Source organism: Phodopus roborovskii, unplaced genomic scaffold, assembly GCF_943737965.1.
Source record: "Phodopus roborovskii unplaced genomic scaffold, PHOROB, whole genome shotgun sequence".
Taxonomy (NCBI): domain Eukaryota; kingdom Metazoa; phylum Chordata; class Mammalia; order Rodentia; family Cricetidae; genus Phodopus; species Phodopus roborovskii.
Genome location: NW_026125052.1, coordinates 16,992,562 through 17,019,827, shown reverse-complemented (window position 1 = coordinate 17,019,827; position 27,266 = coordinate 16,992,562). Strand labels below are relative to the sequence as shown.

General features: G+C 53.8%; 1 protein-coding gene across 6 annotated transcripts; it reads left to right on the top strand.

Annotated features, from left to right (window-relative positions):
• Window positions 1–946: 946 nt before the first annotated feature.
• Fmnl1 (formin like 1) lies at window positions 947–27,249 on the top strand. 6 transcript variants are annotated; one of them, XM_051177694.1, is made up of 28 exons: window positions 947–1,604; window positions 9,928–10,011; window positions 11,388–11,471; window positions 12,216–12,289; window positions 12,579–12,662; window positions 13,138–13,263; window positions 13,521–13,538; window positions 16,227–16,335; window positions 17,104–17,180; window positions 17,338–17,431; window positions 18,593–18,667; window positions 18,911–19,021; window positions 20,294–20,443; window positions 20,976–21,077; window positions 21,249–21,501; window positions 21,748–22,050; window positions 22,160–22,284; window positions 22,745–22,947; window positions 23,821–24,055; window positions 24,156–24,224; window positions 24,790–24,870; window positions 24,944–25,073; window positions 25,185–25,348; window positions 25,564–25,665; window positions 25,821–25,907; window positions 26,133–26,253; window positions 26,535–26,633; window positions 26,862–27,249. In XM_051177694.1, exons 1-27 carry the CDS (start codon window positions 1,476–1,478, stop codon window positions 26,624–26,626), a joined length of 3,282 nt encoding a protein of 1,093 aa, XP_051033651.1. In that variant the 5' UTR covers window positions 947–1,475; the 3' UTR covers window positions 26,627–26,633; window positions 26,862–27,249. The 6 variants fall into 6 exon arrangements, with proteins under 6 accessions (XP_051033651.1, XP_051033630.1, XP_051033645.1 ...); XM_051177673.1 differs by having other exon boundaries at window positions 949–1,604; window positions 11,388–11,501; XM_051177688.1 differs by lacking the exon at window positions 26,535–26,633 and having other exon boundaries at window positions 949–1,604.
• Window positions 27,250–27,266: the final 17 nt, after the last annotated feature.

The window sequence follows — 27,266 nt, the reverse complement described above, 5'->3', positions numbered from 1 at the left end:
ACTCAATGTAAGACACCCCATCATCCCATGGCCTGGCAATACAGGGAGGAGCCAACTTGAGAGCCTCACAAAGTAAGTGGGGAACTAGAGGAGCCAATTCAGGCTTGAGTTTGAGCTCCAGCCCTGAAGGTGTTCCCCTCTTCACTCTCCCACCCCAGATAACAGGAATGAGAGGCCATGGCAGTGTAGATCTTGGACATGGGGCAGAAGAGGCCTGTTTCTGCACTTATCAGCTGTGCGGCCTCAGTCAGTCCCTTAACTTCTTTGTTCCTCATTTCCCCATCACTGAAACGAGGACATCCGTACCTACCTTTGCTGATCACTGTCACAGAAATCTTTTTGTAACTATCGGATATCCAAGGTTCTTAATCTTCAGGTCGAGAGGCCAGTGTAGGTCCCTGATGATAACAGAGTCAAGATTTTCCTCCCCTCCACGGTACATGGTGCATGTTCCTTCCCCAGTCTAGGAGCTGGCCTTAACCCTTCTTAATGCCCTGCTTCTCTTTGGTACCACCACAGCGGTCCCCAGGTTCTCCAACCTTCTTTTCCCACGGATGCCCCCAGTCTAAAGCCACGGAGGACACTGGCATAGTTGCAGCTGGTCAGGTCTCATTGACCTAGGTCCGTGTCCTCCAACCTGTTTGCAGATGGTTCCCTCTGGTCCTCAGCTCATCTCTGGGCTCAGCGGAAGAGAGACACAGAGGTGGGGGGCCTGGAAGGGGGTTCCCACCTCCTTAGTTGGGGACCCCAGAGGGGGACCCCCGCAGCCCTTATGCCCCACCACCGCAGCGCCGCCTTAGGTCTCCAAGGCGTGCGTGATTGGCTGGACATTCTTCCGGCCGGGGGTCGGCCTCCTCCAGGCTCAGGCCCGGAGACCCCCACGGCCCGGCTCTGGGCTGGCGGAGAGCTGCGGTTCTAGGACCCGGAGGCGCCTGGCGAGCACGCCGCCGTGTCTCGGCCTCGCCAGGGTCGGCTGGGATTCGGGCAGGTGCATCGGCGGCCGTCCCCTCCGCCGCAGGTGCAGCGCTCTGCAGCCCCCGGCCGGCGTGCCATGGCTGCGGAGGACCCCCGGCCAGCGCCCGCGCCCGCCCCCTCCCTGCAGCCCGCCCCCCTGGGGCCGGGTGCGCGGCGGAGAACTGCGGTTTGCGCGCACCGGGAGCGGCAGCAGAAGTTCGAAAATCGCCGAGGGGGGAGCCCGCGCCGCAGCTTCCTGCCCCCGGCCCAGCCCTCTGGCCCCGGCCGCCTGCAGCCCGACTTCCTCCCCGAGCCTCGCTCGCCGCCCGCTCCCTCGGACGGGGCTGCCGCGATGGGACGCCGCACCCCAGTCCCTGCGCGCTGCTGAGCCCAGAGACGCAGCCCAACCCTGTCACCTGCCACTGCCCTTCGCCCCCGGCTCCGGGAGCCTAGTCCGCGACCCCTTGGGAAAACTGGATCTCCGAGGCTGGAGGCGCCTGGCCGGCTGGGTGGGGACCACCATGGGCAACGCGGCCGGCAGCGCCGAGCAACCCGCGGGCCCCACCGCGTCGCCCCCGAAGCAGCCAGCCGCCCCCAAGCAACCGATGCCGGCGGCCGGGGAGCTGGAGGAGAGGTTCACGCGGGTCTTGGTGAGTGTGACCCGATGCGCACCAGGAGCCTGGATGACAGGGGCTCGCTCAGTACTCGTCCCCGCCTCTTGGGACTCAGGTGCCGCTTGGAGATCCCTGGCCCACCTGCCGCTCCTCGGGGGGTTGGGGGTGGTGGGAGTGACAGTGTCATCTTTCAGAGTGACTTACCACTCTCCCCCCAAAAACTTTCTTCAGCCACCTCCAGTAAGCCTTCTTAGGGGAACCCCACCCCCATGCTCCTAGGTCTAAAGGTGTCAAAAATGTCCTGTGAGGTTGGGTTCCCAGCGAACACGCTCAGGGTGGGAGGAGGCTGGCACCCCCTTATTCACTGCACACAGGCCCAGCTGTTGGGTGCGGGTCTGGACTGCCCGCCCTTCTGCCTCTCAGGGTCAAAGATGGAAGGGGTTATAATTTAACCTCCTGGAAGCCGTAGCCCTAGTGGAGTGTTTGGTCCTGGTTTGCTCTGATGTGTCTGGCCTAGGAGTTGGACTCAGCTCCTGTTTCTTATTACCTACCCCCCCCCCACTTTCCCCGGAGTGGGTGCTTGCATCCATCGTGGTCACCCCCTCCTAACCACTGTAAGGAGTAACATTAGGAAGGGCGGGGTCAGGGTGGGTTGGTCATTCTGGTGGAACCTGGGGCAGGGGAGGGGAGAGTGGGGTGGGAGGAAGGAGGAGCTGAAATCTAGGCCCCTGTGGGAGCGAGCCATCAACTCGGGCTCAGCCCGGAGCAGTTAAAAGTATTTCTGGCGGGGTGGGCACTCCAGTGCAGTGGGAGATCCCTCGGAAGGGTGGGAGGCAGAAGACGGGTAGGGAAGGGAGAGGCCCCTCTTTTCACTTCCCCTCTTCATCCCAGCACTCCTTTGTTGGTAGTTGCCCAGTGGCCTGTCTACTGTTAGCCATCCCTTGCTGGACACCCGGTGACAGGGAGCAAGGCTGGGCTGTTTCCTGGAGGCAACCTCTCAGTCTCAGTAGGCTGGTGTTGCAGGTCTGAGGGTGGGGAGCCCAGGAGAGGTTCACCCCGGAAGCCAAGAAGTGCTAGCCTCATGTCCCCTACACCGCCTAGACATCAGCGTTTCCCTTCTCTGGCTAGCCAGTCATCAGGCCTGACTTCCCAGATCCTTTGCATGGTCCCAAAGGGGCACCTCCCAACAGTTCCTGAGAATCCTGGCTCCTGTCCCCTCCAAAAGAAGGACAGGAGGAGGCTGGGGATCTCTGAGATGGGGTGGGGCCTGTCCTTGTGAAGTCAAGGGCTCTGAGGAACATCTCAGACCAGGCTAGCCTTGGACTTCCTTATGTCTCCACCTGCCTCTAACTCCCTCTTCCCCAAATCCAGACCTTGACCGAGTTCAGCTGAGCCGAGCAAGTGGGGGATGGGGGGCATCTAAGGAGTCAGTGATGAGTTCAGCCTGACGGGGGGGGGGGGTAGGGGGTGTGTGGGGGGTGGGGGTGGCATGGGTCATCCCTCCCTTTATGTGTGTCTATGGATAGGGGTAGGTCTGGGCGCTGTCTGTTCAGTCATATACACTAATGGGGAGGAACCTTCTGAATAATTCAGACCAGTGGAGATTCCAAAAGTCAAGTGGAGAAGTTCTCCAGCAAGGGTGGGACCTGATTGCACTGCCTGGACTTGTGGCTATAGCAATGAGGGACCATGGAAAGCAGCTGGACGCCTCTGAGTGCCGGGCCGTGGAGAGTCTACCAGAGATGGATCTTCCCGAGTGTCTTGGTGGCTTAGCCTAGGGCCCTAGCACCCACAGGGGTACCCATGCCTTTCAGGTCCCCTGGTACCCAGTGTGTCCCTTCTCCTTGGGGGGGGGGTAAACCCATCCTCACATTACATGGTTTAGAACTGGATTTTCTAGTTCCCTCACCATCAGGGTCATGAGCCCCACCTGGATTAACAGCCTTGCCCTCTGCCTGAGGCTTCCCAGAGCTGAAGGTTTGGTGAACCCAGGAGTCTTACAGTGGGTGTGGCTCCATCTGACCCCTACCCCTGGGGCCTCGAAAAGAACCTGAAGTCTTTATTGCTGGGGCCCACCCTAGGACCCCCAGTGTTGATAGGGGAAGTGAGTTCCCCAGTCACATGGCCCCAGGGACCCTGGTCCTTTCAGCTTAGCCCCTTCTTCCCCCGTAGGAAGCTGGGGGCTTCCCAGCTCCCCAAACCCTCTTCTTCTCTTAGCCATGGCCCTCTTTTTATGGGTTTGGGGGTGCTTCGGTCAGCCAGGCAAGGAGATCAAAGAGATGTCTTCCCACTAAGGATGAGGGCTATGAGGGGTGCCCTGCTTAAAATGGGGTTGAGGAGAAAGAGCAGGTTGAGCCAGGGTTTTTGGTAGCTGCCTTAGCAACCGCAGAGGAGGGATGGCTGCCCCACTACACAGGCCTGCTGTGGTGCTGGGAGCACCAGGCTTTGAGCTCTCGCCTCTCCTACACCCATGCCCAAGGCTGGGCATCTTCCAGCACTTCCCTGCCTTCTCTGAGAGCCATGCAGAGTGAGGGGTTGGCATGGCAAATCACCCTGTCCAGGACTGCTAGGAGTGCTATGTATGTGGCTGGCCCCTGTGATCTGCCTGTGGACCTGGGGTAGAGGAGTAAGGGAAAGTGCCTGGGGATGTCTGTGGGAAGCTGAGTGATACTATATCCAGGCAGAGACAGTTTGCTAGGCAGGGGTCTTAGCTTCCCGAGTGACTCTTGTACCCAGGACATAGACACTTTCTTAGGTGGTATGGGACAGTCATGACACCTCCAAGTGGAATACAGGTCCTTGGTGCTCTACCTCCTGCGTACGGGGCTGGTGGTGAAGAGCAGGTTGGATATCTCTACTTTGCTGGTCAGTGACAGGTGTCATTTGGTCCCTGCGCCTCCCACTTCTGGACTGCCCACAGTGGATCTCATTGGGGTGTGGCCTTGTGGCTAGATGGGTTGGGCAAAGGCCATAGCTGACATTTCCAGCAGGCATGGCCATAGTGGACATGATTCACAATGGCATCTGGGGTCAGTTGACAAAGTTCTGGGTGAGATGAGTAGGAGCAGATGGGTTTGCCCTTGGGGCCACCTTTGCATTTTCTTGGGAATCCACAATTCTGGCTTGGCTCTCCTTGCTTTTGAAGGGGCTGGGTTGGGGATCCCGCAGTTTGGAGGATGAGTTTCATCTTTGTTGCTTTTTTTGTGAGTGACCTTGGGAAAATTCACTTTTCTTTCTGAACTCCAGTTTTTCTTACGTGTGAAAGAGGATAATAGGTATATGGCGACCTCCTAGGATTGCTGAGGTAAAAGATTAAGTGGTGGGCTCAGTACAGAGTTTGCCCTCAGGGAGCAAACATCAGTAAATATTCCCTACAGTGAGAAGCTCTGGGCTTCTCCATCCCCAGGCCCTCTACCCCTGCCCCCACCAGGAACGTCCCAGGTTGCCATGCATTATTGAGTCACTCGCAGGCCTCCAGTTATCACCGGCCTCCTTGTCATTGCACAGGTTAGAAGCAATGAGGCCTAGACTGAAAACTGCCTAGTGGCCGGAAACCACGAGAGGGAGGGCCCGTCTCTCCTGCAGGGTGGAGTAGCATGGTGGTGGCAGCGGTGTGCACGAGAAGGGGGTGGGAGGCCTCTACTTCCCTACATGGACAGGGTGCTGGGGGGGGGGGTTCCCCCAGTGAGTAAGAACTCAGTGTGGGCAACAACAGGAAGTGGAGGGTGCTGGGTGGCAGGAAGCTACTGTGGCTGTTCCTGGTTTCTCGGGGGATTGGGGCTAGGGTTGTCTGCAGCCAGGACCCCAGTGCCCCCTACTTTAGGGGGAACCAAACAAACTATGTTTTTGTTCGTTTGTTTTGTTTTTGTTTTGTTTGTTTGTTTGAGACAGGCTTTTCTCTCTGTAGTGTTGGGGCCTGTCCTGGAACTCATTCTGTAGACCAGGCTGGCCTCGAACTCACAGAGATCTGCCTGCCTCTGCCTTCCAGGAGTGTTGGGATTAAATGCGCGCACCACCACTGCCCAGCCAAACCTTGAATTTTTAAACCACATTGTTACCTGGGTCTCCTTGGGTAAATGACTTACTATCTATGTGCCTCAGTTTTCTATCTGGGAAATGGGGTTATTGTTGTAACCGGTTTGTTTATTGATGTTTAAGTGAGTAGATAATAGATCCATAATACTTGGAAGGGAACTGAGGCCTGAGAAGTGTTTAGGGGTATTTATTATTATTGTTGTTATTCTCATGTTAGCCTGGATTATATGGGTGGCAAGATCTGGTGTCCTGGTTCTCACTTACCTTTGTCCTTGGAGAAACTGGTAACTTTTGGGGTTCTCGGCTCCTGATGCAAGGTGGGTTACGGCATAGTTTCCTCTAAGCCTGGGACTGCTTGTAAGAGCTCCTGCAAGTCTGTATCCGGGATTTTTAAGTGATGGATGCAACTGATTGTTTCTGCATGTGTGCCGACAGCTTGAATGCCAAGGTTGAGACCTGGGAGGGGGTAGAGTGGTGCAGAGGCCTGGAGGCAGCCTTGGCATTTGGACCTGTCATGCCGAGCTCTGGGGCTACTTGATACTGGGATTGGGGGTCCACTCTCAGGAGCTCCCTGGACCTCAAGGGGCTTGACTGTGAGGAAGGGGTGGGGTAGTGGGATGGAGCCTAGATTCTGTGCAGATTGAAAGTGAAATTGGAGGGTGTGGCAGTGTCCAGATGTGTCCTGAGTCCTCAGTCTCCTGGGACAGTGTCTTAAAAGTCAACAAGGCAGGCAGTGCCAGGAGCGCTGCTCATGTGAGCCTGCGGGGGGCTGGGCGGGGACGGACTGAAGCTGGGGTCCGTCTCTGCGGGGGCTGGGCGGGGACAGACTGAAGCTGGGGTTCGGAGTCTCTGGAGTCTCGGCAGGGAGAGAAGGTTGTCCTCATGCAGTCTAATAGGAATCGGAATGAAATCAGTTCCATTTATTTATTGTTACTATTATTGTTTTTGTTTTTCCAGGCAGGGTTTCTCTGTGTAGCTCTGGCTGTCCTGGAGAATCACTCTGTAGACCAAGCTGACCTCAAATTTACAGAGATTCACCTGCCTCTGCCTCCCAAAGTGCTGGGATTAAAGGTGTGCGCCACCACCGCCTGGCTCTTATTATTTATTTTTAGATATTCTCTCACAGTCTAGTCCAGTCTGACCCCAGACTTGGAGTAGCTTCCTGTCTCTGCCTCCAGAGTGTTAGGATTATAATAGGCCTGTGCCAAATGGCAAGTATCAGCTCCTTTGCTTGGCCACACCCCATCCAATTAACCCCATCTGCTTCCTCAGCTGGCCTGGAGCGATAGGACACTAGGAAAAGGCCAGTGCAGGTTTGGTCAAACTTCGGAGCCAGCTTTGGGCAGTCCCGATGTTTTTACATCTCTGCTCACTTACTGTCCCCGCACGACCTTGACATCTTCTGTGGACCCCTCCTGTCTCCTGTGCCTCACATTTATGAGATGCCTTTTCCTGGTGGTGGGGCACCAGAGAATATTATTATATTCTGAATATTGCCAGGCACTCTGGGAGTGGGCCAGCCTGTGCCCATTCTATGGAGGAGGAATCTGAGGCTGACCAGCTCATACATAAGTGGTCAGATAAGTGGGCCCAGAGCCCACCTAGGTGGGTCTTTTGAACTTAGCTTCAGTACCTCTGCATTAGTTACCCTCTTCCATGCTCCCAGGAGGCCCCACTCATACATGGGGCATATACCTGCCCCTTCCTGTCCTATTTGAACAACGTCAGCCAGCCTATTGTTTATCCCCCAGCGCCTGCTCACTGTGCTATGCCCTTGCTGAATTCAGGCCCTGGTGTGGGGCTTGGCTCCTGATTTGAGGGTGGCCCTACCTCACCCTGAGTGAGTGGCATTTGCTGGCCTGTCTCCTGCTCCCTGGATACCCGGATACTTGGTGGGCACAGCCACAGCCGGGGAGCAGCTGCTAATGAGTGCTCAGCGCTGTCAGAGCTATTTCTGATTTCCGAGCCTAAATTTAGATTGTCTGGCAGGCTGGCACGTGGGTCTGGGGCCTGAAGAGTCCCAGGTAGGGAAGAGGCAAAGGGGCATCCTGCCTTCTGCCATTGTTGAGACAGGTACACCAGGCGGCCCCACATAGAGTCTGTCTCTAGCACTAACCCTGGAGTGGCTCTGAAGGTGTGAACCAGGGCTGTGGCTCAAAGCCAGTCAGCCCCCTCCCCCACCTGGCTGGTTTTATAAGGTAACCTTTGGCAGGTCACTGAGTTAATTTGTGCCTGCATCTGTGAGATGGGCATATTAACGGTGCCAACGATGATGGTCAGGACAAGAGATCAGTGTCTTGGCATGGAATGCATTTAGATGAGGCTGGTTTTTTAACCCGACTGTTGGGGTTATTATTGAAGTTAGAATTACTGCTGAGTGGTAGTGACATACACTTTTAATCCCAGCACTCAGAGAGGAGGCAGAGGCAGGCAGATGTCTGTGAGTTTGAAGCCAGCCTCATCTACAGAGTGAGTTCCAGGACATAGTGAAACCCTATCTCAGAAAAATAAATAAATAAGTAAATAAAACAAAACAAAACAAAACAAACAAACAAAAAAAACCAGACAATAAAAAAGAAATACTACTGAGCCATTCCAGAGCCAAACAGGTCTGTCTCCAAGGTAAGTGAGACCTCAGACATCCTCTGTAAGAGAGCTGTCTGTCCCTCTAAGGCTCAGAAGCCTGGGCTTAGCATCCTCATCTCCCTCCTCTTCACTGGCCCCAGCTCCAGGGTCCTGGCAGGCCTGACTCCCACTTCCTCTTTCCCCTGCCCTGCTGCACCTCAGCCCCCCACCCCACCCCCACCCCCCAGCTCTGTCTCTGTCAGATGGGGATAAATCAGACAGAGAGGAAAAGTGGCTTCCTAAGCCCCCTGGAGTAAAGTAGGCCCTGCCCCACAGCCTTCAGACCCCTTATGGAAAGACTATCATGCAGCAGGAGCTGGCCTGGCACAGTTTCCTCAGACCAGGCTCACTTTCGCAATGGGGACAGGGATGACGTACCTCAGTCCCTGGCTGGCCTTGGAGTATGGTGGGTGGGCAGTTTCACCTCACACATAGGGCCCCATCCGGAAAGCTTAGCCAACGGGGGCTGATAATACCCAGCTTCCTGTTCTCCGAGGATGAGTCAAGGCAGTGATTTGGGGTAAGGTCTGGCCAGAGCCCCAGACCTAACCCTGTCACCCAAGAGGGGAAGCTAGCTGAGGAGTCTTCAGTGGGTGTGGCTCCGTCTCTGCTCCAGCTCTATCCTCTTCTCAGAGCCAAGGGTCAGAGAGTACAGCCTAAACTACCAGAGTGGGTGGCAGACAACTCCCAGACTTTGGGCTGGGCTCCTTAGGGGGTTCCCATATCCCCCGTAGAATCCAGACTAAACTGGAGGCTCCATGAGGGCAAGAATTGGCACTGGGGGACCGACATACAGTTAGGTTCTCATTAAACTTGAGGTTTCCTAAATTGGAGTAAACTGGCCTTTTTTTTCTAGGTCTATTGGGCAGATTTGCTTGTCCTTGGGGACGTGGGGACCCCTGCTTTTGGCAACATCTACTTAAACCCACAGTCCAGGCTGAACTGTACATCTCTTCTGATCTGTGGTGACAAGAACGTGCAGCTAGGGGGAGAGGAGCCAGAGGGTTATCTCAGACCCTGGGTGTGTGTGTGTGTGTGTGTGTATGGGAGAGTCCCAGCCTGGGCCACCAGAACCACAGGCCCAGTGTTGGGCCTATTCTGCGGTAGAAGGACTTCCATCCTTTAAATCCCCCTACCTCTGCTGCTGTGACACATCTTTCTGGAACTCCCTGGCATTCCCTAGGAACACACCCTCCTAAGCCCCCTCAACCCTGGTGACCTGGACCTAATCTGTGTACACAAGGTATCTGTGACATGTGGGAATAAGACCCTGCTGCCAGGTCCCATCTGGGCCGATCTGGCTCCTCACTTCAGTGGGGACGGAGATTATGTCTCCTTAGCTCCAGTGAGTAAAATGGAGCCTAGAGGTGTTGGGAGTTCCCTGAGGAATGCACACACTTGCCTCATGCTAGGTGTGCCGGGAAGCTGATGTGGATGGTGTCAGGGCCCAGTCAGACTTGGATTTAGAAACCCTCCCCTCACCCTGTCCCTTTCTAGCTCAGGCCCTGGGGCCTCGGGGAAGGTGGCCTACCTCTAGGGGCTATGGTTTTCTCACTGGACAACACTGCTTATTGTTAGGATGAAAGGATGCACATCTTTGAGGGAACCTTGAGGGATTCCCTGAAGATGCCTTTCTCTCCTTCTTGCTTATGGAGGAATCCTGGTCTCAGGGGCCTTTGTCTTCCACCCCCTCCCCCAGAACTGTATGAACTTGCCTCCAGACAAGGTCCAGCTGCTGAGCCAGTATGACAATGAGAAGAAGTGGGAACTCATCTGTGACCAGGTGGGTACCGGGAAGACTCACCTGTTCTTGGGGTACTCTGCTCTGAGATATAGGAGCAGGCAGGAGGGGCCCGCCATGTTGCCCAGAGAATAATATCTACTAAGGTCACTGGGGACCATTGTAGGACTCTATCCTCTCTTGCAAAATCTGATCAGAGACCTTAGGGGTCATCAGCAGGGTGTGTCCTAGAGAACTGGCAGTGGCTGCCCTGCTCTGTACCACTGGGGACTGAGCCTAGGGCTTCAAGCAGTCTGCCGCTGAGCTGTCCATAACACTTGGGTTTCCGTTTTTGAAACCCAGTCTTGCTATACAGCTCAGGCTGGCTTCCAAGTCATGTTCCTTCTGCCTTAGCTTCCAGAATTCTGGGATTATGTACAGGTGTGGGTCTCCATGCCCAGTGGCTTGATTTTCCTACCCTTGGCTAAGAAAAGGAGGCAATATCCCTGGGTTTAGCTAACTGGAGTGGGAGAAAGGGGCAGGGACAACTGTCTTTCTTCTGAGGTCTGAGGAGACACAGTCAAGCAGCCATCTCCAAGAGCAGTTAGTTCACACTGCTGGCTGGGCCCTGGGTTCCCTGGGTTGCCTCATCCTTCTGGCTGCTGGGGGCCCAGAGTACTCTTTCCTCGAGCAGGGGTGGAGTAGGGTGGGCTGGTTGCAGCAGGGTCATCCAGAAGAGATAGGAGCTGCTTTAAGCAGAGGCCTGGAGGCTGGAGGGGAGTAGGGAGTTGGAGGGAGGAACTCCCCTCTCTCTGGGACCCAGCGCAGTCTTTCCCTAATGGACTGGGTTGGGGCATAGCAGCTGGGCATCCATCTTGGTAAGGCTGGGCCATGGCAGAGTAGGGAGTGTCCTAAAGCCTCTGGAGCTGCGGTAGGTGTCCCTGGTGAAGGGCTCTGCCTGGATTCTCAGAGGTTAGGCTCAAAGTCTTCAGAGCAGAAAGTAGAAGAGGGTGTCTGGGCATACCTGAGGGTTTTGAGCTGGGAAGAATAGGAGCCTTGGGGAGAGGGTGTGTCTCTGCTGTGGTCCCTGCAGAGAGAAAGGACATCTGTCCTGGAGGTGGGCTGTCTACCTGCCAGGGAGCTGGCTTCTGCCTGAACTTTCCACTCTAGTCCAGGAAGGGCATGACAGGCCTGAATGAATAACTCAAGGCAGGGCCCGTGGCAGAACTGGCCTCTAGTCCACAGGCCCCAGGAGAGGCACAAACCAGGCCTGAGGCTAACTAAGGTCTTCCATATGTCCGAAGTTTGTACTTCTGGTATTGCAGAAGTTGTTTAAGACAGCCTGAAACCTCAAGTCTGAGCTGAGAAGGGGGTGTTGGGAGGAAAAATATCCAGTAGCCTTTGGACAGGCTCTCTGTACACTCCATCCATCTTCCCAGGAGCGGTTTCAAGTCAAGAATCCCCCTGCAGCCTACATTCAGAAGCTGAAGAGCTATTTGGATACTGGTGGGGTCAGCCGAAAGGTAGCAGCTGATTGGATGTCCAATCTGGGGGTATATATCTCCCTTTCTATCCTGTACCCTCTAAACAGCTGGAGTGGTCATGTATGTCTTTTTTGTAGCTTTGTGTGAGTTCATGTATAAGCAAGTATGTATGTGTAATTAATTATAGGGGACTGAATACCCCAGGTAGGCTCTCTCATAGACTCATGTACGTATCTTACATGTGCTTACACGAGCATTCCTGTGTGCATTTGTATTGTATATATGTGTACCCTGTATATTCATACATAGATATGTATGTATGTGGTAGATGTGTGTACTTTGAGGTTTGTAGGTTTATTTGTTCTCATGTGTATCCCTGAGCTCATGTATATGAGAAAGAGAGAGTGGGAGAGTGTGTACCCGTGCATAAACAATGGATAGGCACCCTGTGTGTCCAGGGTCTCCTGGGTGGATGTGCATGCTTGTGTTTGATGTGTCTATGTCCAGTCTGTTTGTGTAGAGATGTGTGTGCGTGTATGCTATATCTCTGTATGGGGTATGTCTGTGCACCCAGCATATTCAGTCGTGTGTGGAGGTACCCTCCATGTTGGCGGGGAGGCATGTAGTCCGTGAGTGTTCATCCTGCTGGGCAGGTGCATGGAGGTGGTGGGGGAGGCTAAACGTGAAAGGCCTTGAACGCATGGCGGGGGTGTTACTTCTGGCTGCTGTCTCAGGACTGTGGGAGTCTGGGCTCCACCCTCAGACCTTGTTTTTGGCCCCCAGTTTAAGAGGCGAGTTCAGGAGTCTACCCAGGTGCTGCGGGAGCTGGAGACTTCCCTGAGGACAAACCACATTGGGTGAGTTTAGGAAGACTCTGGGGCCTTCCAGGCCCTCCATCACAGGCTAGGCCTGTGGGACCATTTCCTTTCTCCTCTGCTGCCTGTGCTGGACGTATACACAGTGAGCGGGCTGTGGGTCGGCCCAGGCCTGCAGCAGCCTCTGGAATCCCTGAGTCTCTTGAGGATAGGGGATGGCATTATGTTCTGGGGCAAGGGCACGCAAGGGTTTTTGCTTTGGGAGCTTGTTGCTCACTTGGGAAGAATCCTTTCCTTTCAGGCTGTAATAATTGAACCTCGTCCTCTGCAGGTGGGTGCAGGAGTTCCTCAATGAAGAGAACCGTGGTCTGGATGTCCTGCTTGAGTACCTGGCCTTCGCTCAATGCTCTGTGGCGTAAGCCCCTGTCCCTAGTCCTCGGGATGCCCCTTAGAGTCCTGATCACACATTCCCAGGCCTCAGCTACCCCTCTGAACAGGAACTGATCTCTTGCCCTGTCTCGGGAAAGTTGGACTGGCCCTGGGGTGATGGTTCTTCAGAAGGCCTGTCCTTGTCCTGGAGGGACATTCCTTCTCCCTTCACTATGTTCAGCATAGAGCCAGGCTGTGGTGGTTCAGATCTCTAATCCCAGCCTTTGGGAGGCAGAGACAATCAGATCTCTGTGAGTTCTGGTCAGCTTGGTCTACAGAGTGAGAAGCCGTCTCAAAAAGTAAAACCAAAATCAAAAAATGAGAACCATGAATGAACATAGCCTTCTCTTCCTGCCTCAGTCTCTCTTGCAAATCCCGCTTGCCTAGAATGTCCCCCTGTTCCCCCTATTTAAGTGTTCCTTGTGCTAGAAACATCCAAGCTCCTCCCATCCCATTTCCAGATATGACATGGAAAGTACAGACAATGTGGCTGCTAGTGCAGAGAAGAACAAGCCTCTGGAACAATCTGTGGAAGACCTCACCAAGGCACCACCCTCATCTGTGCCCAAAAGTCGCCTGACCATCAAGTACGCAGGGCCCCAGATGGGAGGATGGGAGAGCCGCACACTGCCACATCCAATCAGGACCCCAAGGGTTGGTGGGAGGTGTAGTTCAGCATGAGGGATCAGAGTCTTGGCTCTTGGACACAAATGTATTAGGCCTTCAGGTGGAGGCATCTAGAAACTAGAATCTGAGGGGGACTGGAATAAGGAGGGGATTTTGGGGTGGGTAGGATCCCTTTTGTACCCATCTAACCCCTTGTTTCTTCCTATGCGGCCTCCAGGTGCCCCCCTTCTCCCCGGTACGTAGTCACCTGGGGGCAGGTGCATGCTGGGCAGATTCTGTGGGGTGGTGGGTTGGAAGACACAGTCAGCTAACACCGCTGCATTCAGCTGCTGTGGATTGGTTTCCTCATCCTGACACAGACATTCTGCCATCTTGTTGGGATGCAGGGAGGGGGAAGGAAATATCCCTGGAGCATCAGCTTCCTCTATTGGGTCTGAGGGACCACATATATGTTATTTATTTATTTGTGTGTGTGTGTGTGTATGTGGGTCAGTGTAAGTGCTAATGCTAAGCATGGCTTTTATATGGGTGCTGGGGATTTGAACTCAGGTCATCTTGCTTCACAGCAAGTGATCTTACCAACTAGCCATCTTCACAGCCCATAAAATACATATGCATACATATATATATATATATATATATATATATATATATACATATGTATGTACACACACACACCCACACACACAGGTTTTGGGACTTGCAGCCAGGGCGCAGGCATGTAAGGAAAGTATTCTTACCCTGAGCTACACCACCAGCCTGGACCAACTGTGTATTAAGCCCCAAGATCTCACAAAATCTTTCTCTCTTTCTTCATTCACTCACTTAACAGTTTTTAAGACACTCATGAAATCCTAAATAGTACATATTAGTGGCAAGTGCCCACAAGACAGCTCATTCTGCTTTCGGGGGCCACAGTCTAGTGGGAGACAATTTAGTGTGGTATATACTCATAGAAATGTGGTGTGGTACGCAATCATGGAAGAATGACCTGGACCTCTGAGAAGGGAGGTGCCCATTTGCCCACTGCTACCGGATACAGGGAAGGGTTCCAGCAGAGATGGCACTGGAAGGATTTCTAACAGATGGGTTGTGGCCTTATAGCAAGCGATGGGGGTGGGGCGGGGCAGCATGAGCAAAGACAGGCAGTGATGGGAAAGGTTGATGTGGCAAGCAGCAGAGAGGACTGAGATGGAGAGGTGGGGCTGGACAGTGTGGCTGGAAAAGTTACAGAACGGTCAAGAGGATCAACGTGTGCAAGACCTGGCTGGTGGTTCTACAAGAATGGAAACCTTGCTTTTTTTTTTTTATTTTTATTTTTTTGGCCAAGAATACTAGAGAGTGCATTAGGTGCCAGGCTGGAGCCTATTATATAATACCAACAGGCCTGTGAGGAAGTGTTATTGAGGCCAAGGAGACAGCTCAGTCAGTAAAATGTTTGCCTTGTAAGCATGAAGGCCTGAGTTGAATCCCTGGCACCCCTGGAAAAAGTTGGGTACAGCGATACATGCTTGTAGTTCCAGCACTGGAGAGGCAGAGACGAGAGAATCCATGGGGCTCAATGCCCAAACAGCCTAGCTATTTGGCAAGCACCGTGTCCCAGTGAGAGGCCTTATCTCAAAAGAACAAAGTAGGGGCTGGGCAGATGACTTGATGGGTAAAGGGCTTTGGCACAAGCACGTGGACCAGAGTTTGGATCTCTAGCATCCATGTAAAAACATGCACCTGTGTTCTCAGTGCTGGGGAGACAGACAGGAAGGCCAGTGGAACTTGCTGGCCTGCCAGTCTAGTAGACATAGAGCATCTGGGTTTAATAAGAGAACTGTGCCAAAAAACAAGTAAAGACTGGTAAAGGAAAATATATGAAATCAACCTCTGGCCTTCACGTGCACACTGAAGTGAGTGCACACACATATATGCAAGTGTGCATGCACACACCACATACACAACAACTACAACAAACGAGGTGAAAAGCTTCTCAAGAATGATGCTCAAGTTTGATGGGTCTGCACACACACACACACACACACACACACACACACACACTCGTGCGCGCGCTGGCATGCACATACACGCATGCACACACATGCACACAAAGGCCTGTACACACACAGGAAATGCACTAGCATGCGCACATTTGCACACACATGAAATACACACACATGTACACATGAAGTATCTACTATTGCTAGGTGTGGTGGTATAAACCTGTGAAGGAGGCCAGCCTGGTCTACGTGAGACTTTGTCTAGTTCCCCCTGCCTCCTCCAGTATGGTGCTAATGTTGCCATTCCTTTTACAAATGAGGAAAGTGGGATTAAATCCTTCTCCACTAAGTAGTAATCAGGAATGTTGTTGAATCTAGGCACTTTGCCTTTAGTCTGCCTCTCAAGATGGAAGACTAGTCTAAGTGTCTGTGAGCGCCACCTTGTGGACACATTCCTGGTGTCTAGCTATTTACAAGCTTTGTCTTTGGTGAACTTTCCATTCATAACACAGCTCTACTCCCTCCCTGCATTCTCCCTCCCTCCCTTTTTTGTTTTTTGAGACAGGTTCTCGTGTAACCTAGGGTAGCCTCAAACTCTACTATGTAGCCAAGGCTGGTCTTGAACTCCAACCCTCTTTCCCTTACTTCCAAATACTGGAATTACAGGCACATGCCACCATGCCTGGCTCACAAAAGCCCTTCTAAAAACCAAGTCTTTCAAAAGGCTTTTGCTTCTTTTACCAACCCTCACCACCTCCCCTCAGCATGCCAGCCCCTGAGGAAGAATTCCTGCCGCCTTCAGCTGACCCATTGGGTTGGGTAGATAAGGAACAGTGGCTTAGAGTTCCAGATATGTCCCCCTCACTCCAAAGGACATTTTACTGGTGCGGGGGAGCTGGGGATTGAGGCTCTGACCCTGCCTCTGCCACACCCACCAGGCTGACACCGGCCCACAGTAGGAAGACCCTGAGGAATTCCCGCATCGTCAGCCAGAAGGACGATGTCCACGTGTGCATTATGTGTCTCAGAGCCATCATGAACTACCAGGTCAGCTGGTGGGTGGCATGGGATTAGGGTCTCAGGAGCTGACTTGTCCTCATGGGGCCTGTACAAGTTGCTGATATTCTAAGACCAAGTGTCACTCTCCCCTGGAACCCCATCTGGGAAGCCTGGGGGGCCTGGGCTATGTTGTGGGGCCCCCAGAACGATGTTTTATGGAAAGCCCTTGGTTTTGTTACCTCATGTCAGGTGTGCTGGAGTGGCCTTGTGTGTGGAGGGGGTCGTGGGGGCCTCAGATGGAGATCAAGGCAGCTTGGGTAGCGGTGTCTATGGGAGGTAGTCGAGGGGGCTTGGCTATGGCATTGGGAGGTGGCTGTGGTGGGTGCAGCCCCCTTCTTTGCTCCATGAGCCTGCGGGTGTGTCCAGCCTGTATCCTGTGGGTCCCATGCAGCTGAGGAGAGCTCAGTCCAACACAAGACTGTAATCATTCTTAAAATATTGAGATTTTATGTATGTTATTATTGTTATTGTTTTTCTGAGACAGGGTCTCACAGTGTAGCCTTAGCTGTCCTGGAACTTGCTCTGTAGACCAGGATGGCCTTGAACTCACAGAGATCCGCCTGCCTCTGCCTCTGCCTCCTGAGTGCTGGCACTCAGCCACTGCCTGGCTGGGTCTGGCTTCTTAAAGAAGAGTTTATGGCTGGGTATGAAGAACTTGGAGCATTAGAGGCCAGAACAGCATGGCCCAGACTATGCTGGGGGTGTTGACAATCTTGGGGACCTGCCTGGAGGTGCTGACCTTTCCTCTCTCCCCAGTCCGGCTTCAGCCTTGTTATGAACCACCCAGCCTGTGTCAATGAGATCGCTCTTAGCCTTAACAACAAGAACCCCAGGTGAGGTCTATACTCCTAACTGGTTTCTTGCTTCTGCCCTTGCAAACTCCGTCGCTTATCATCAGGACCGCTGCCCAGGCCCGCCCCCCTCCCCTGTTCTCTAGCCAGGCCCATGCCAGCCATGCTGTGGGGTCCAGCCTCCCTCTTCTCTTTGCAGAACCAAGGCTCTGGTGCTGGAGCTGCTGGCAGCTGTGTGCCTGGTGCGGGGAGGACACGACATCATTCTTGCAGCTTTTGACAACTTCAAGGAGGTACTGGATCCACCATCCCAAACCTACTTGCCCTTCTGGTGCTCCTTGGAATCTGGTTGCCAGAAATTGTGGACATCTGATAGGGCATCTGAGTGCTGGGATAAACAGTGAAGCCACCATGCCCAGACAGTCAACCAAGCTTTAGAGCTGGATCTGAGTTAAACATGCTGGTGCGGGGCTATATCCCAGAGTCAGAAAGATTAGGACTTACTTCAAGATTATCATTGGTTACATAGTGAGTTCAAGACCAGCCTCTAGCCTCCAAAACCCCAAATCCCAAACTTATGCCAAACCAAAAACCAACCCAAGAAAGAAAGAAAGAAAGAAAGAAAGAAAGAAAGAAAGAAACAAAAAGGCTTACTGGATGTGTTCATACATTCTTCCATGAATGTGTACTGAGGGCTGACTGGACCAGGCACAGAAGCAGGCCCTTAGGGTACATTGGTGAGCAAAAGAAATGAAAAGGCATGAGAGGGCTGGGGTAACAGTACTCATTCAATAAAGTACCTACTATGCAAACACAGGACATGCGACCCCGAGCCCACACAAAAAAAAGCCAAGTTTGTCAGGCATGGTAGCACACTCCAGAGGCAGAGGCAAGTGGATCTTTATGAGTTCCAGGCCATCCATGGCTATATGGTGAGACCATGTTGTAAAAACAGAAAATCCCAGGGATCAGAGAGATGGCTCAGTGGTTAGGGGCACTTGTTCTTGCAGAGGACCCAGAAATCAAATGACACCCCACAACTGTCCACAACTCCAGTTCCAGGGGATCTAATATCCTTTTCTGACCTCTCTAGGCACCAGGCACGCTTGCATATACATGCAAGCAAGCATTCAATAAAATAAATCTTAAAAGAAATAGTGTAGTGGTAATGTGATTGCAACTCCAGGACTGAGGAGGCAGCGATAGGCAGTTCTGGAGCTCAGTGGCAGCCAGCCTAGCCTACTTTGTGAGCACCGGGCCACTGAGACACCCTTTCTCTAAAACACGGGATGAGGCTGGAGAGATGGCTCTGCCGGGTTTGGACACTAGCCCCTACATCAGGAGGCTCACAAATGCCACATTTACATGCAATTGGAGAGGAACTTGTAGGGGCACAAGGGTGGCGGCCAAAAGGTGTGACCCATTATTTAGTGACTGCCATTCTCCATCTCCAGGTGTGTGGGGAGCAGCACCGCTTTGAAAAGCTGATGGAATATTTCCGGAATGAAGACAGCAACATTGACTTCATGGTGAGTTTCCGAGCTCTGCGGCTGAGGACTGGCTGGGCCCTATTGCATGCTGGGAGCAGTTTAGGACTCAGGGTTTTGCCACAGCGAAGTGTAAGGGCTGAGTTGTCAGTGGGAACAGGTGGGTGTCAGGGGAGTAAGGACTGGACCAAGGGGACCAGAAGGTCACAAGACTGAAGAGAGGGAGGGAGGCTTGGGGACAAATAGGAGGTGGAGGAGAGCAGCACTGGTGTTCCTGGCCCCCAGGTGGCTTGCATGCAGTTCATCAACATTGTGGTACACTCAGTGGAGAACATGAACTTCCGTGTCTTCTTGCAATATGAATTCACCCACCTGGGTCTGGACCTGTACTTGGAGGTGAGCCCCGCACCCCATCCCTGGGCCCCTGGCTGAACTACCCCCACCGACTGTGGAGTATGCAGTTATGTATGTAGTATATAACTAGCAGGTCTTGAGTTCAAATCCTGGCTCTGAGAGCTGGGTTTAGTGATACATGCCAGTCATCAGATCACTTGGGAAGCCAAGGTAGGAGGGCGGCAAGTTCAAGTTCAGTATGGGCTTCTCTCCCCCTCCCCACAAAATGATGGTAAAAACCCACAAATAAACAGAATCCTACCTCTGCCACTTGCTAGCTGTGTAACCCTGCACACATCCGTTCATCCTTCTGAGCCTGTCTTCCTGTCAATCACAGGTGATAAAGACTCTAAACATGTACAGGAGCTTCTGGTCCATGATGGATACCTAGTATAACATCTGTCACCAAGGCCCTGGAACAGGCTCAGGTGGCTCTGGGTGTGACCCAGGAGCATCGGCTCCATCAACACATGGGGAGCCCAGAGATACTGGACAGAGGGGGGGGGGCTGCCTCAGGTTGAGTCTGGGTCTTGGGAAGAGGGGACAGAGGAACTGTGAGCGGGAAGCCACAGCTTTTGTTCTGATTCCCTTGGGAGACTTTCTAGAGGGACGTGTGTGCGTGCGTGCGTGCGTGTGTGTGTGTGTGTGTGTGTGTGTGTGTGTGTGTGTTTGGGATTGGATTTCCTAAAGCTAGGACTGAATGAGGGGTGTGGTCAGACACCAGCTTCGGCATGGCTGAACCTTCAAAGAAGACAGAAGCCAGCTGAGAAAGGCTGAATATAGGGAGGGGCGATGGCTTGACGATTAAGAGCACTCTACTCCTTCAGAGGTCCCCCCATGTCAGGTGGTTCACAATCTCCTATAACTCCAGCCCCAACCCTAGGGGAGCCGGTACACTCTTCTGGTCTCTGAGAACACCTGAACTCACGTGGTACCCATACTCTCACAGGGACATACATACATACATGAAAATCTGAATTTTATATATGACTTCTAAAACTAAGAAATGTCCAGAATGGCTAAATCCATAGAGGCAGGAAGTAGATTCGCGGCTGCCAGAGGAGATAAGGGGAAAGACACCCTAACTCGCACTGACCTTTTGGGAAACCGGTAACACAACACATCTTGAAATAATGAATTGTGTGGTGTGTGAATTATAGCAATAAAAATAAAAAGCAAACTAGAGCTCAAGTACCTTCGTCTGGGTCCTAGTAGCAGTGGTGGTTAGGTAGACACCCCGTCTCACCACGCTCCTGCTGTGCTGTCTGGGGACAGAGGCTCCGGCTGACAGAGAGTGACAAGCTGCAGGTGCAGATCCAAGCGTACCTGGACAACGTTTTTGATGTGGGAACCCTGTTGGAGGACACAGAGACTAAGAATGCAGTCCTGGAGCACATGGAGGAGCTGCAGGAGCAGGTGGCACTGGTAAGAGATGGTCCCAGCTAGTCTGTTACATAGTAGAGGCCCACAGGGAGGCTGCCCCGCGCTCCTCTTATGCAGCAAGAACTGAATGGGAGATACACTTCTGGCTGTAGATTGGAGGCGGCAGTCTGCCTGGGCTCTGAGTTTGCCCTCCATCCAAATCCGGAGTCCTTTTGGTGTCATTCTCAATGAGTCTTCAGGGAGCGCCCACGCTGTGTGGGACGTGTGTGCGCAAGGCAGGCACCTCCTCCCTGCGCAGATTCCAAACCCGGACTCCAGTGAACTAGATCCGGGGGTCCCTCTCCGCACAATCTTCTCCCCCACCACCTTGCTTCGCACCGGTGCCTTGGTTTCCCCTCTTCCTGTATTTGGGTTCAGGTGCCAGGCACGGCCCACCCTTGGCACCGGCACGCGGGGCCAAGCGGATGTGGGAGCCACCCCCAGCCCTCCAGGCAGGCTTGCCTGATGCCGCCCCCTCACCGGCGGTGCCAGTGCCTGGCCGCGGGTGGTAGCTCACCATGTGCTGGTGCCACAGCTGACAGAGCGGCTTCGGGACGCAGAGAACGACTCCATGGCCAAGATCGCTGAACTGGAGAAGCAGCTAAGCCAGGCGCGCAAGGAATTGGAGACCCTGAGGGTGAGCTGTGGGTGTGGGCTGGGCCAGGCCGAGGGTGTGGGCTGGGCCAGGCTTCCCAAGGAGTCTTCTCCGCTTGACATCCCAGTCTATCCCAGAAGAGGATTGGGCGCGGGGTTGCTCTTTGCCAGAGAGCTTGCCCGTAGGCACTAATCCCTCTCCTGGGGCTCGCAGGAGCGTTTCAGCGAGTCGACCCCCATGGGCACGGCCAGACGAATCCCTGAGCCTGAGAAAGTGCCTGCCCCTACCATGGTACGACCCTCAGCTCTAGAGCTAAAAGTGGAGGAGCTTGAGGAAAAGGGGTTAATCCGAATCCTGAGGGGGCCCGGGGATGTCGTCTCCATCGAGATCCTCCCAGGAGCGGTGGCGACACCAAGTGGCGACAATGCACCAACTCCAGGGGTGCCCACAGACTCTCCTAGCCCAGGTGCGCAGTTGGTTTCATCCTGGGGGAGAGAGAGACCAGGGCAATGAAAGGTTTCCCGAGGATATATCTGGCTGTGAAAGATAAGGAGGTTTGGATTGTGGGTGTGGCACAGGTACATGTAGGTGGCTTGAAATGGGTTCTGGATGTATGCATTGGGCAGGGAGGTGGCGAGGACCCGCCTCCCCAAGCGAAGAAGTTGACGGGTTCCTCCCATGCCCTCTCTGGGCTCCCATCTCCCACCTGCAGCAGAGTCAGTTCCCGGGGCAGCGTCACCACCGCCGCCGCCGCCGCCACCGCCGCCACCACCGCCGCCACCCCCACTACCTAACCTCCAGTCCCAGCAGGAAGCCCTTTCCTCTGCACCCCCGCTGGCCCCGCCTCTCCCAGGCTGCGCAGAGCCTCCACCTGCACCGCCGTTGCCTGGAGACCTGCCGCCCCCACCCCCACCACCCCCACTTGGTACTGATGGACCAGTGCCACCGCCACCCCCACCACCTCCGGGAGGGCCCCCTGATATCCTGGGAGAGCAAGGCCCAGAGATAGGCCCTGGTAAGTGGAGTGAACTATCTCAGATCCCTTCCCCTCCTGCCTGTCTTGTTAGACTTGGCTGGGTTAGTTCCCTCCAATGTCTGCACTGACGATTTCTTCCTGCTCCCAGGAGTGAAGACCAAGAAACCCATCCAGACCAAGTTCCGGATGCCATTGCTGAACTGGGTGGCACTGAAACCTAGTCAGATCACAGGCACTGTCTTCACTGAGCTCAACGATGAGAAGGTGTTACAGGTGAGTGGGTAGCAGAGCTGGGCACAGGGGCGGCCATCTCCTTCAGGATGGGGAACAGAGTGTGGGTTTTAAGATCCTGGATTGGTGCATCCAGAAGACAGTATCCTGATGGTTGCAGGCTTTCTGCTCCCCGGAGTGTGGCCTGGGCTCCCTGGCCTTGGGCTATTGCTCACACTGTTTTCTCCGCCCGGAATAACCTTTTACTGCCAGCTGCTCAGCCCTCCCTTCGGGAATGGCTGGGAATCTGGGTCCTCTGTGTTGTGGTCTTCTCAGTCACACCTTTCTTGTGTTTTTCCTGTATCTCCTTTCAAGGCTGTGGTCAAGCTAGCTCACTGGTTATTCTGTCCAATGGTGTTCTGTTGGGCTATACTTGCAGCCTTAGCTCTGGGCAGTGTTGAGCCAGGAGTGTGGGCGGATCTCAGCTCCATTCAGCCTAGCAGTCTCTTCTTTGCATCCTTAGGAGCTAGATATGAATGACTTTGAGGAGCAGTTCAAGACCAAATCTCAAGGCCCCAGCCTGGACCTCAGCACTCTGAAGGGGAAGGCGGCCCACAAAGCCCCCACCAAGGCAATACTCATTGAGGCCAACCGGGCCAAGAATTTGGCCATCACCCTGCGCAAGGGCAACCTAGGGGCAGACAGAATCTGCCAGGCCATTGAGACGTAAGTACTTGGGCTGGGGTGTGGCCCAGTCCCCTTGATAGGCTAGGGACATCAGGCAGAGCTTAGTAAGAACCCCAGCAGTAGTGGAGGCAGGTGGATCTCTGTGGGTTCAAGGTCAGCTTGTTGAGTTCCAGATAGCCAGAACTATATGGTTAGACCCTGTCTCAAAAAACCAAAAAGGCATGGCAGGTAATGGTGGCGCACGCCTTTAGTCCCAGTACTCGGGAGGGTGAGGAAGGTGGATCTCTGTGAGTTCCAGGCCAGCCTGGTCTACAGAGCAAGTGCCAGAATAGGCTCCAAAGCTACACAGAGAAACCCTGTGTCAAAAAACAAAAAACTAACAAAAAACTAACAAAAACCAAACAAAACACAAACCAAACCACCAAAACAAAACAAAACAAACCCCCCCCCACACACACACACACAAAAAAGCAGGTGAATTCGAGGCCAGCCAGGTCTACAAAGTGAGTTCCAGGACAGCCTGGAACAGAGAAACCCTGTCTTGAACATTCCCCCCTCCCCAAAAACAAAGAACCCCAGCAGTGGGACAGAGCCCATCAAACTTTATACCAGTCCTGGTGAGGGAACATTGTCCTCATTTTCTTGCCAAGAAAACAGACTGTACATGTCCAGATTGAGACCTCCCGACTAGCTTCCTGCTTCTGCCCAGCACGGGCACCCAGGCCAAAGGATTTATGTATAGCATCTGCCAGTGTTGTATGATAGGACTGGGCTTCCCAGCTTCCAGTTCCCTTGACTCCTACTCTCTTGTTCTCCGAAGCTGGCTGACTGCAGATACTAAATGTTGAAGGCTGTTTTTTCAGTCCTTTTTTCTGGGGTGACACCCACTCTCCCCTCTGTTTCCTCATACAGCTATGACCTACAGACTCTGAGCCTGGATTTCTTGGAGCTGTTGACTCGCTTCCTGCCCACAGAGTACGAGCGCAGCCTCATAGCCCGCTTCGAGAAGGAACAGCGGCCGATGGAGGAGCTGTCAGAGGAGGACCGATTCATGCTGCGCTTCAGTCACATCCAGAGACTGCCGGAGCGCATGAACACGCTCACCTTCCTGGGCAACTTTCCAGACACTGCTCAGCTGCTCATGCCGGTGTGGGCAGGACGGGCAGGGTGGTGTGGTGGAGCCTGGGCTGGGGGTAAGGAGGAAGCTTCTCTGAGCTCAGCTTACCTCATCTTCACCCCATCCTTAGCAACTGAACGCCATCATTGCAGCCTCAATGTCCATCAAGTCCTCTGACAAGCTCCGCCAGATCCTGGAGGTAAGAGCCTAGGGCAAGGGACTGGGGGAACACGGCCTACCCTTCCCTAGTCTAAGTAGCGTCAAAAGGGAGACTCAAGCCTTTTCCACCTGGGATATAGCAAAGATGATGTTCCCATTTCTCACATGCATGCTCTGACAGACAAACTATGGCAGGAGGTGGGGGTGGGCAAATAGCAATGTCAGCCATGCTTGCATAGCGTAGTATCTGAGCTCCTGCCACAGGGCTCAGTCCCTCTGGGGATTGCTTTGTGAGAGGTATGGTCACTGCACCTACTCAGTGGCATATCTGCAGACCAGAATACATGGCCATCAAGGGTCTGAGGAGGGAGATGTTGGTAAGCTAGTTTTAGGGTGGAATAACAGAGGATAAAGTTAGAGTATACTCATGGTGTTAATAATGTACACACGAGATGTACACGCAGGTCACATGTGTCGTGAAGGATCCATGCATGAAGGCCTGAATGTGCAGGCTATTTTCTTGCCACATTCCTTCCTTTCTGAGAAATATATATTCTTCAAGGGATTTTCCAGCCTGGATCTCATTCTTTCTCTGCCTTTCCCAGATTGTCCTGGCTTTTGGCAACTACATGAACAGCAGTAAACGCGGGGCAGCCTATGGCTTCCGACTTCAGAGTCTGGATGCGGTAAGAAGGGGCTCCTGGGCTAGGGGCTGGGGGCTGGGTAGTGGCCCATGGCTTATAACAGATCCTTGTCCAGTTGTTGGAGATGAAGTCGACCGATCGAAAACAGACATTACTGCACTACTTGGTGAAGGTCATTGCTGAGAAGTACCCACAGCTCACGGGCTTTCATAGTGACCTGCACTTCTTGGACAAGGCAGGCTCAGGTATAGGGTGTGGGGGTCTTGGGCCACTGATGTGTTAGGAAGGGATACTACAGGGCATAACTGTGCATGCTGCCTGATCTCCTGACACCATGCTGTCCATTCCCTGGACAGTGTCCCTGGATAGCGTCTTGGGGGATGTGCGCTCCCTGCAGCGAGGCCTGGAGTTGACCCAGCGAGAGTTTGTGCGGCAGGATGACTGTGTGGTGCTCAAGGAGTTCCTGAGGGCCAACTCCCCTACCATGGACAAGCTTCTGGCAGACAGCAAGACGGCTCAGGTGCGTGGGGGGGGCGCACAGAGCACTGAAGCCTTAGGGTGGAGGTGTGGAGCCAGGGCCTGGATGGGTGTGGCCACCGGCAGAACTCTGGGAGGATGGAGGAAGAGTAAGGGACCACCCTGTGTGGAAGAAGAGATATAGTATCCTGAGGGGTATGGGGCTCGGTCAGGCTCCAAGGGGACCAAGCTAGTAGGGCTGATGGGTTGTCCTTGCAGGAGGCCTACGAGTCGGTAGTGGAGTACTTTGGAGAAAATCCCAAGACCACATCCCCCTCCATGTTTTTTTCCCTCTTCAGTCGATTCACCAAGGCCTACAAGGTACAAGTGTCTGATGGGCAGGGTGGGTCTGATGTGTTGGGTGTGGGCCTCTCCCTGATAGCAGAGGGAGGAGCGGGGACAGCATCCGTCCTAGGTAGGACAAGAGAAAGAGGAAGGGCTGTCCTCACCAAAGCCTGCCTGCCTCATGCCCTCAGAAAGCAGAGCAAGAGGTGGAGCAGTGGAAGAGAGAAGCAGCAGCGGATACGGATACTGCAGGCAGGGAAGAGCCTCCGGCACCCAAGGTAGGCAGTTGTCCCCGAGCCTGGTACTGGGTACAGAAATTTTCACTCTTGTCTCACCCCTACACCATCAGCATTTAGCTACATGCTGCCCAAGGATAAAGACAGTGCCCCGGAAGCCAGGAGGACAGTGGGTTTAGGTCTGCTTTAGCTGTGGGGGACTGCACAGATGTTCTGGAGTAGGCGGGGTGAGAAGTTTCCTAAAGTTAGAGTTGTTCATCTCCTCAGTCTCCGCCCAAGGCCAGACGACAACAGATGGACCTCATCTCTGAGCTGAAACGGAAGCAGCAGAAAGAGCCACTCATCTACGAGAGTGACAGGGATGGGGCCATCGAAGACATCATCACAGGTGAGAGCACACAGCCAGGTCCCTGTCCCCTCTTCAGCCTCTACTATGTCATTCTCTTTGTTTCTCCCGCCCTGCGGTGGGGTCTGCTGCCTCCCCACAACCCCTTTTGCCTAGAACTCACTATATCGACCCTGCTGGCTTCAAACTCCTGCCTCTGCCTCTACTGTGCTGGGATAGAAGGTGTCAGCCACCAGGCCTATCCTCCATGCCTCTTGCCACCTTTTTCTATTTTATTTTTCTTCTGTTTTCGCTCTTTCTACCTTCTATCTCCGGACTCTCAGTGCTCAAGACAGTGCCCTTCACCGCCCGCACCGGCAAGCGGACATCCCGGCTCCTCTGTGAGGCCAGCCTGGGAGAGGAGATGCCCCTCTAGTTCCCAGGTACCTAGACAGCCTGGCCTGTGATTCCAGCACTGGCACAACTTTGGGGATTTGCGGGGCCAGACATGCCTCCCCATCCTGGGCCACAGCATGGCTGGAATGTTTTAGGGGGTGGTGTTTCTGGCTGAGGCAAATCAGTGTCCCTTTCCACATGTACAAAATCAAATCCTTAGAAAGGTGAGCCTGTGTCCTGGGAAATTGGGCCAATGTGTCCCTTTTGGCTTCCAGATCTTCGAAACCAGCCCTATATCCGTGCAGACACAGGTCGCCGAAGTGCTCGCCGGCGACCCCCGGGACCCCCCTTGCAGGTCACTGCTGACCTCTCGCTGTAGCCACTGTTTCCGCTGGTGGATTTTGTAGGGCTGTAGGCAGGCTGGAGCTCAAGGAAGGTGGTCCTTAGCTCGGCTGGGTCGAGCATCCGCTCCTCTGGCCGACTACAAGCCTTGAAGCCCCTCACCCCACCAGTTCACAGCACCCTCTCCCTCCAATAGCCATACTTAGCCTGAGCGCGAGCCTGGTCTGTAACTTATAAAGTGTACCTCGCCGCCGCCCTAGCCCAGAGGATTCTTCTTGGGCCTTATTTTTATACAAGATTAATAAAGATGTTTGCAAAAGATGCGCGTCGGCTCAGTG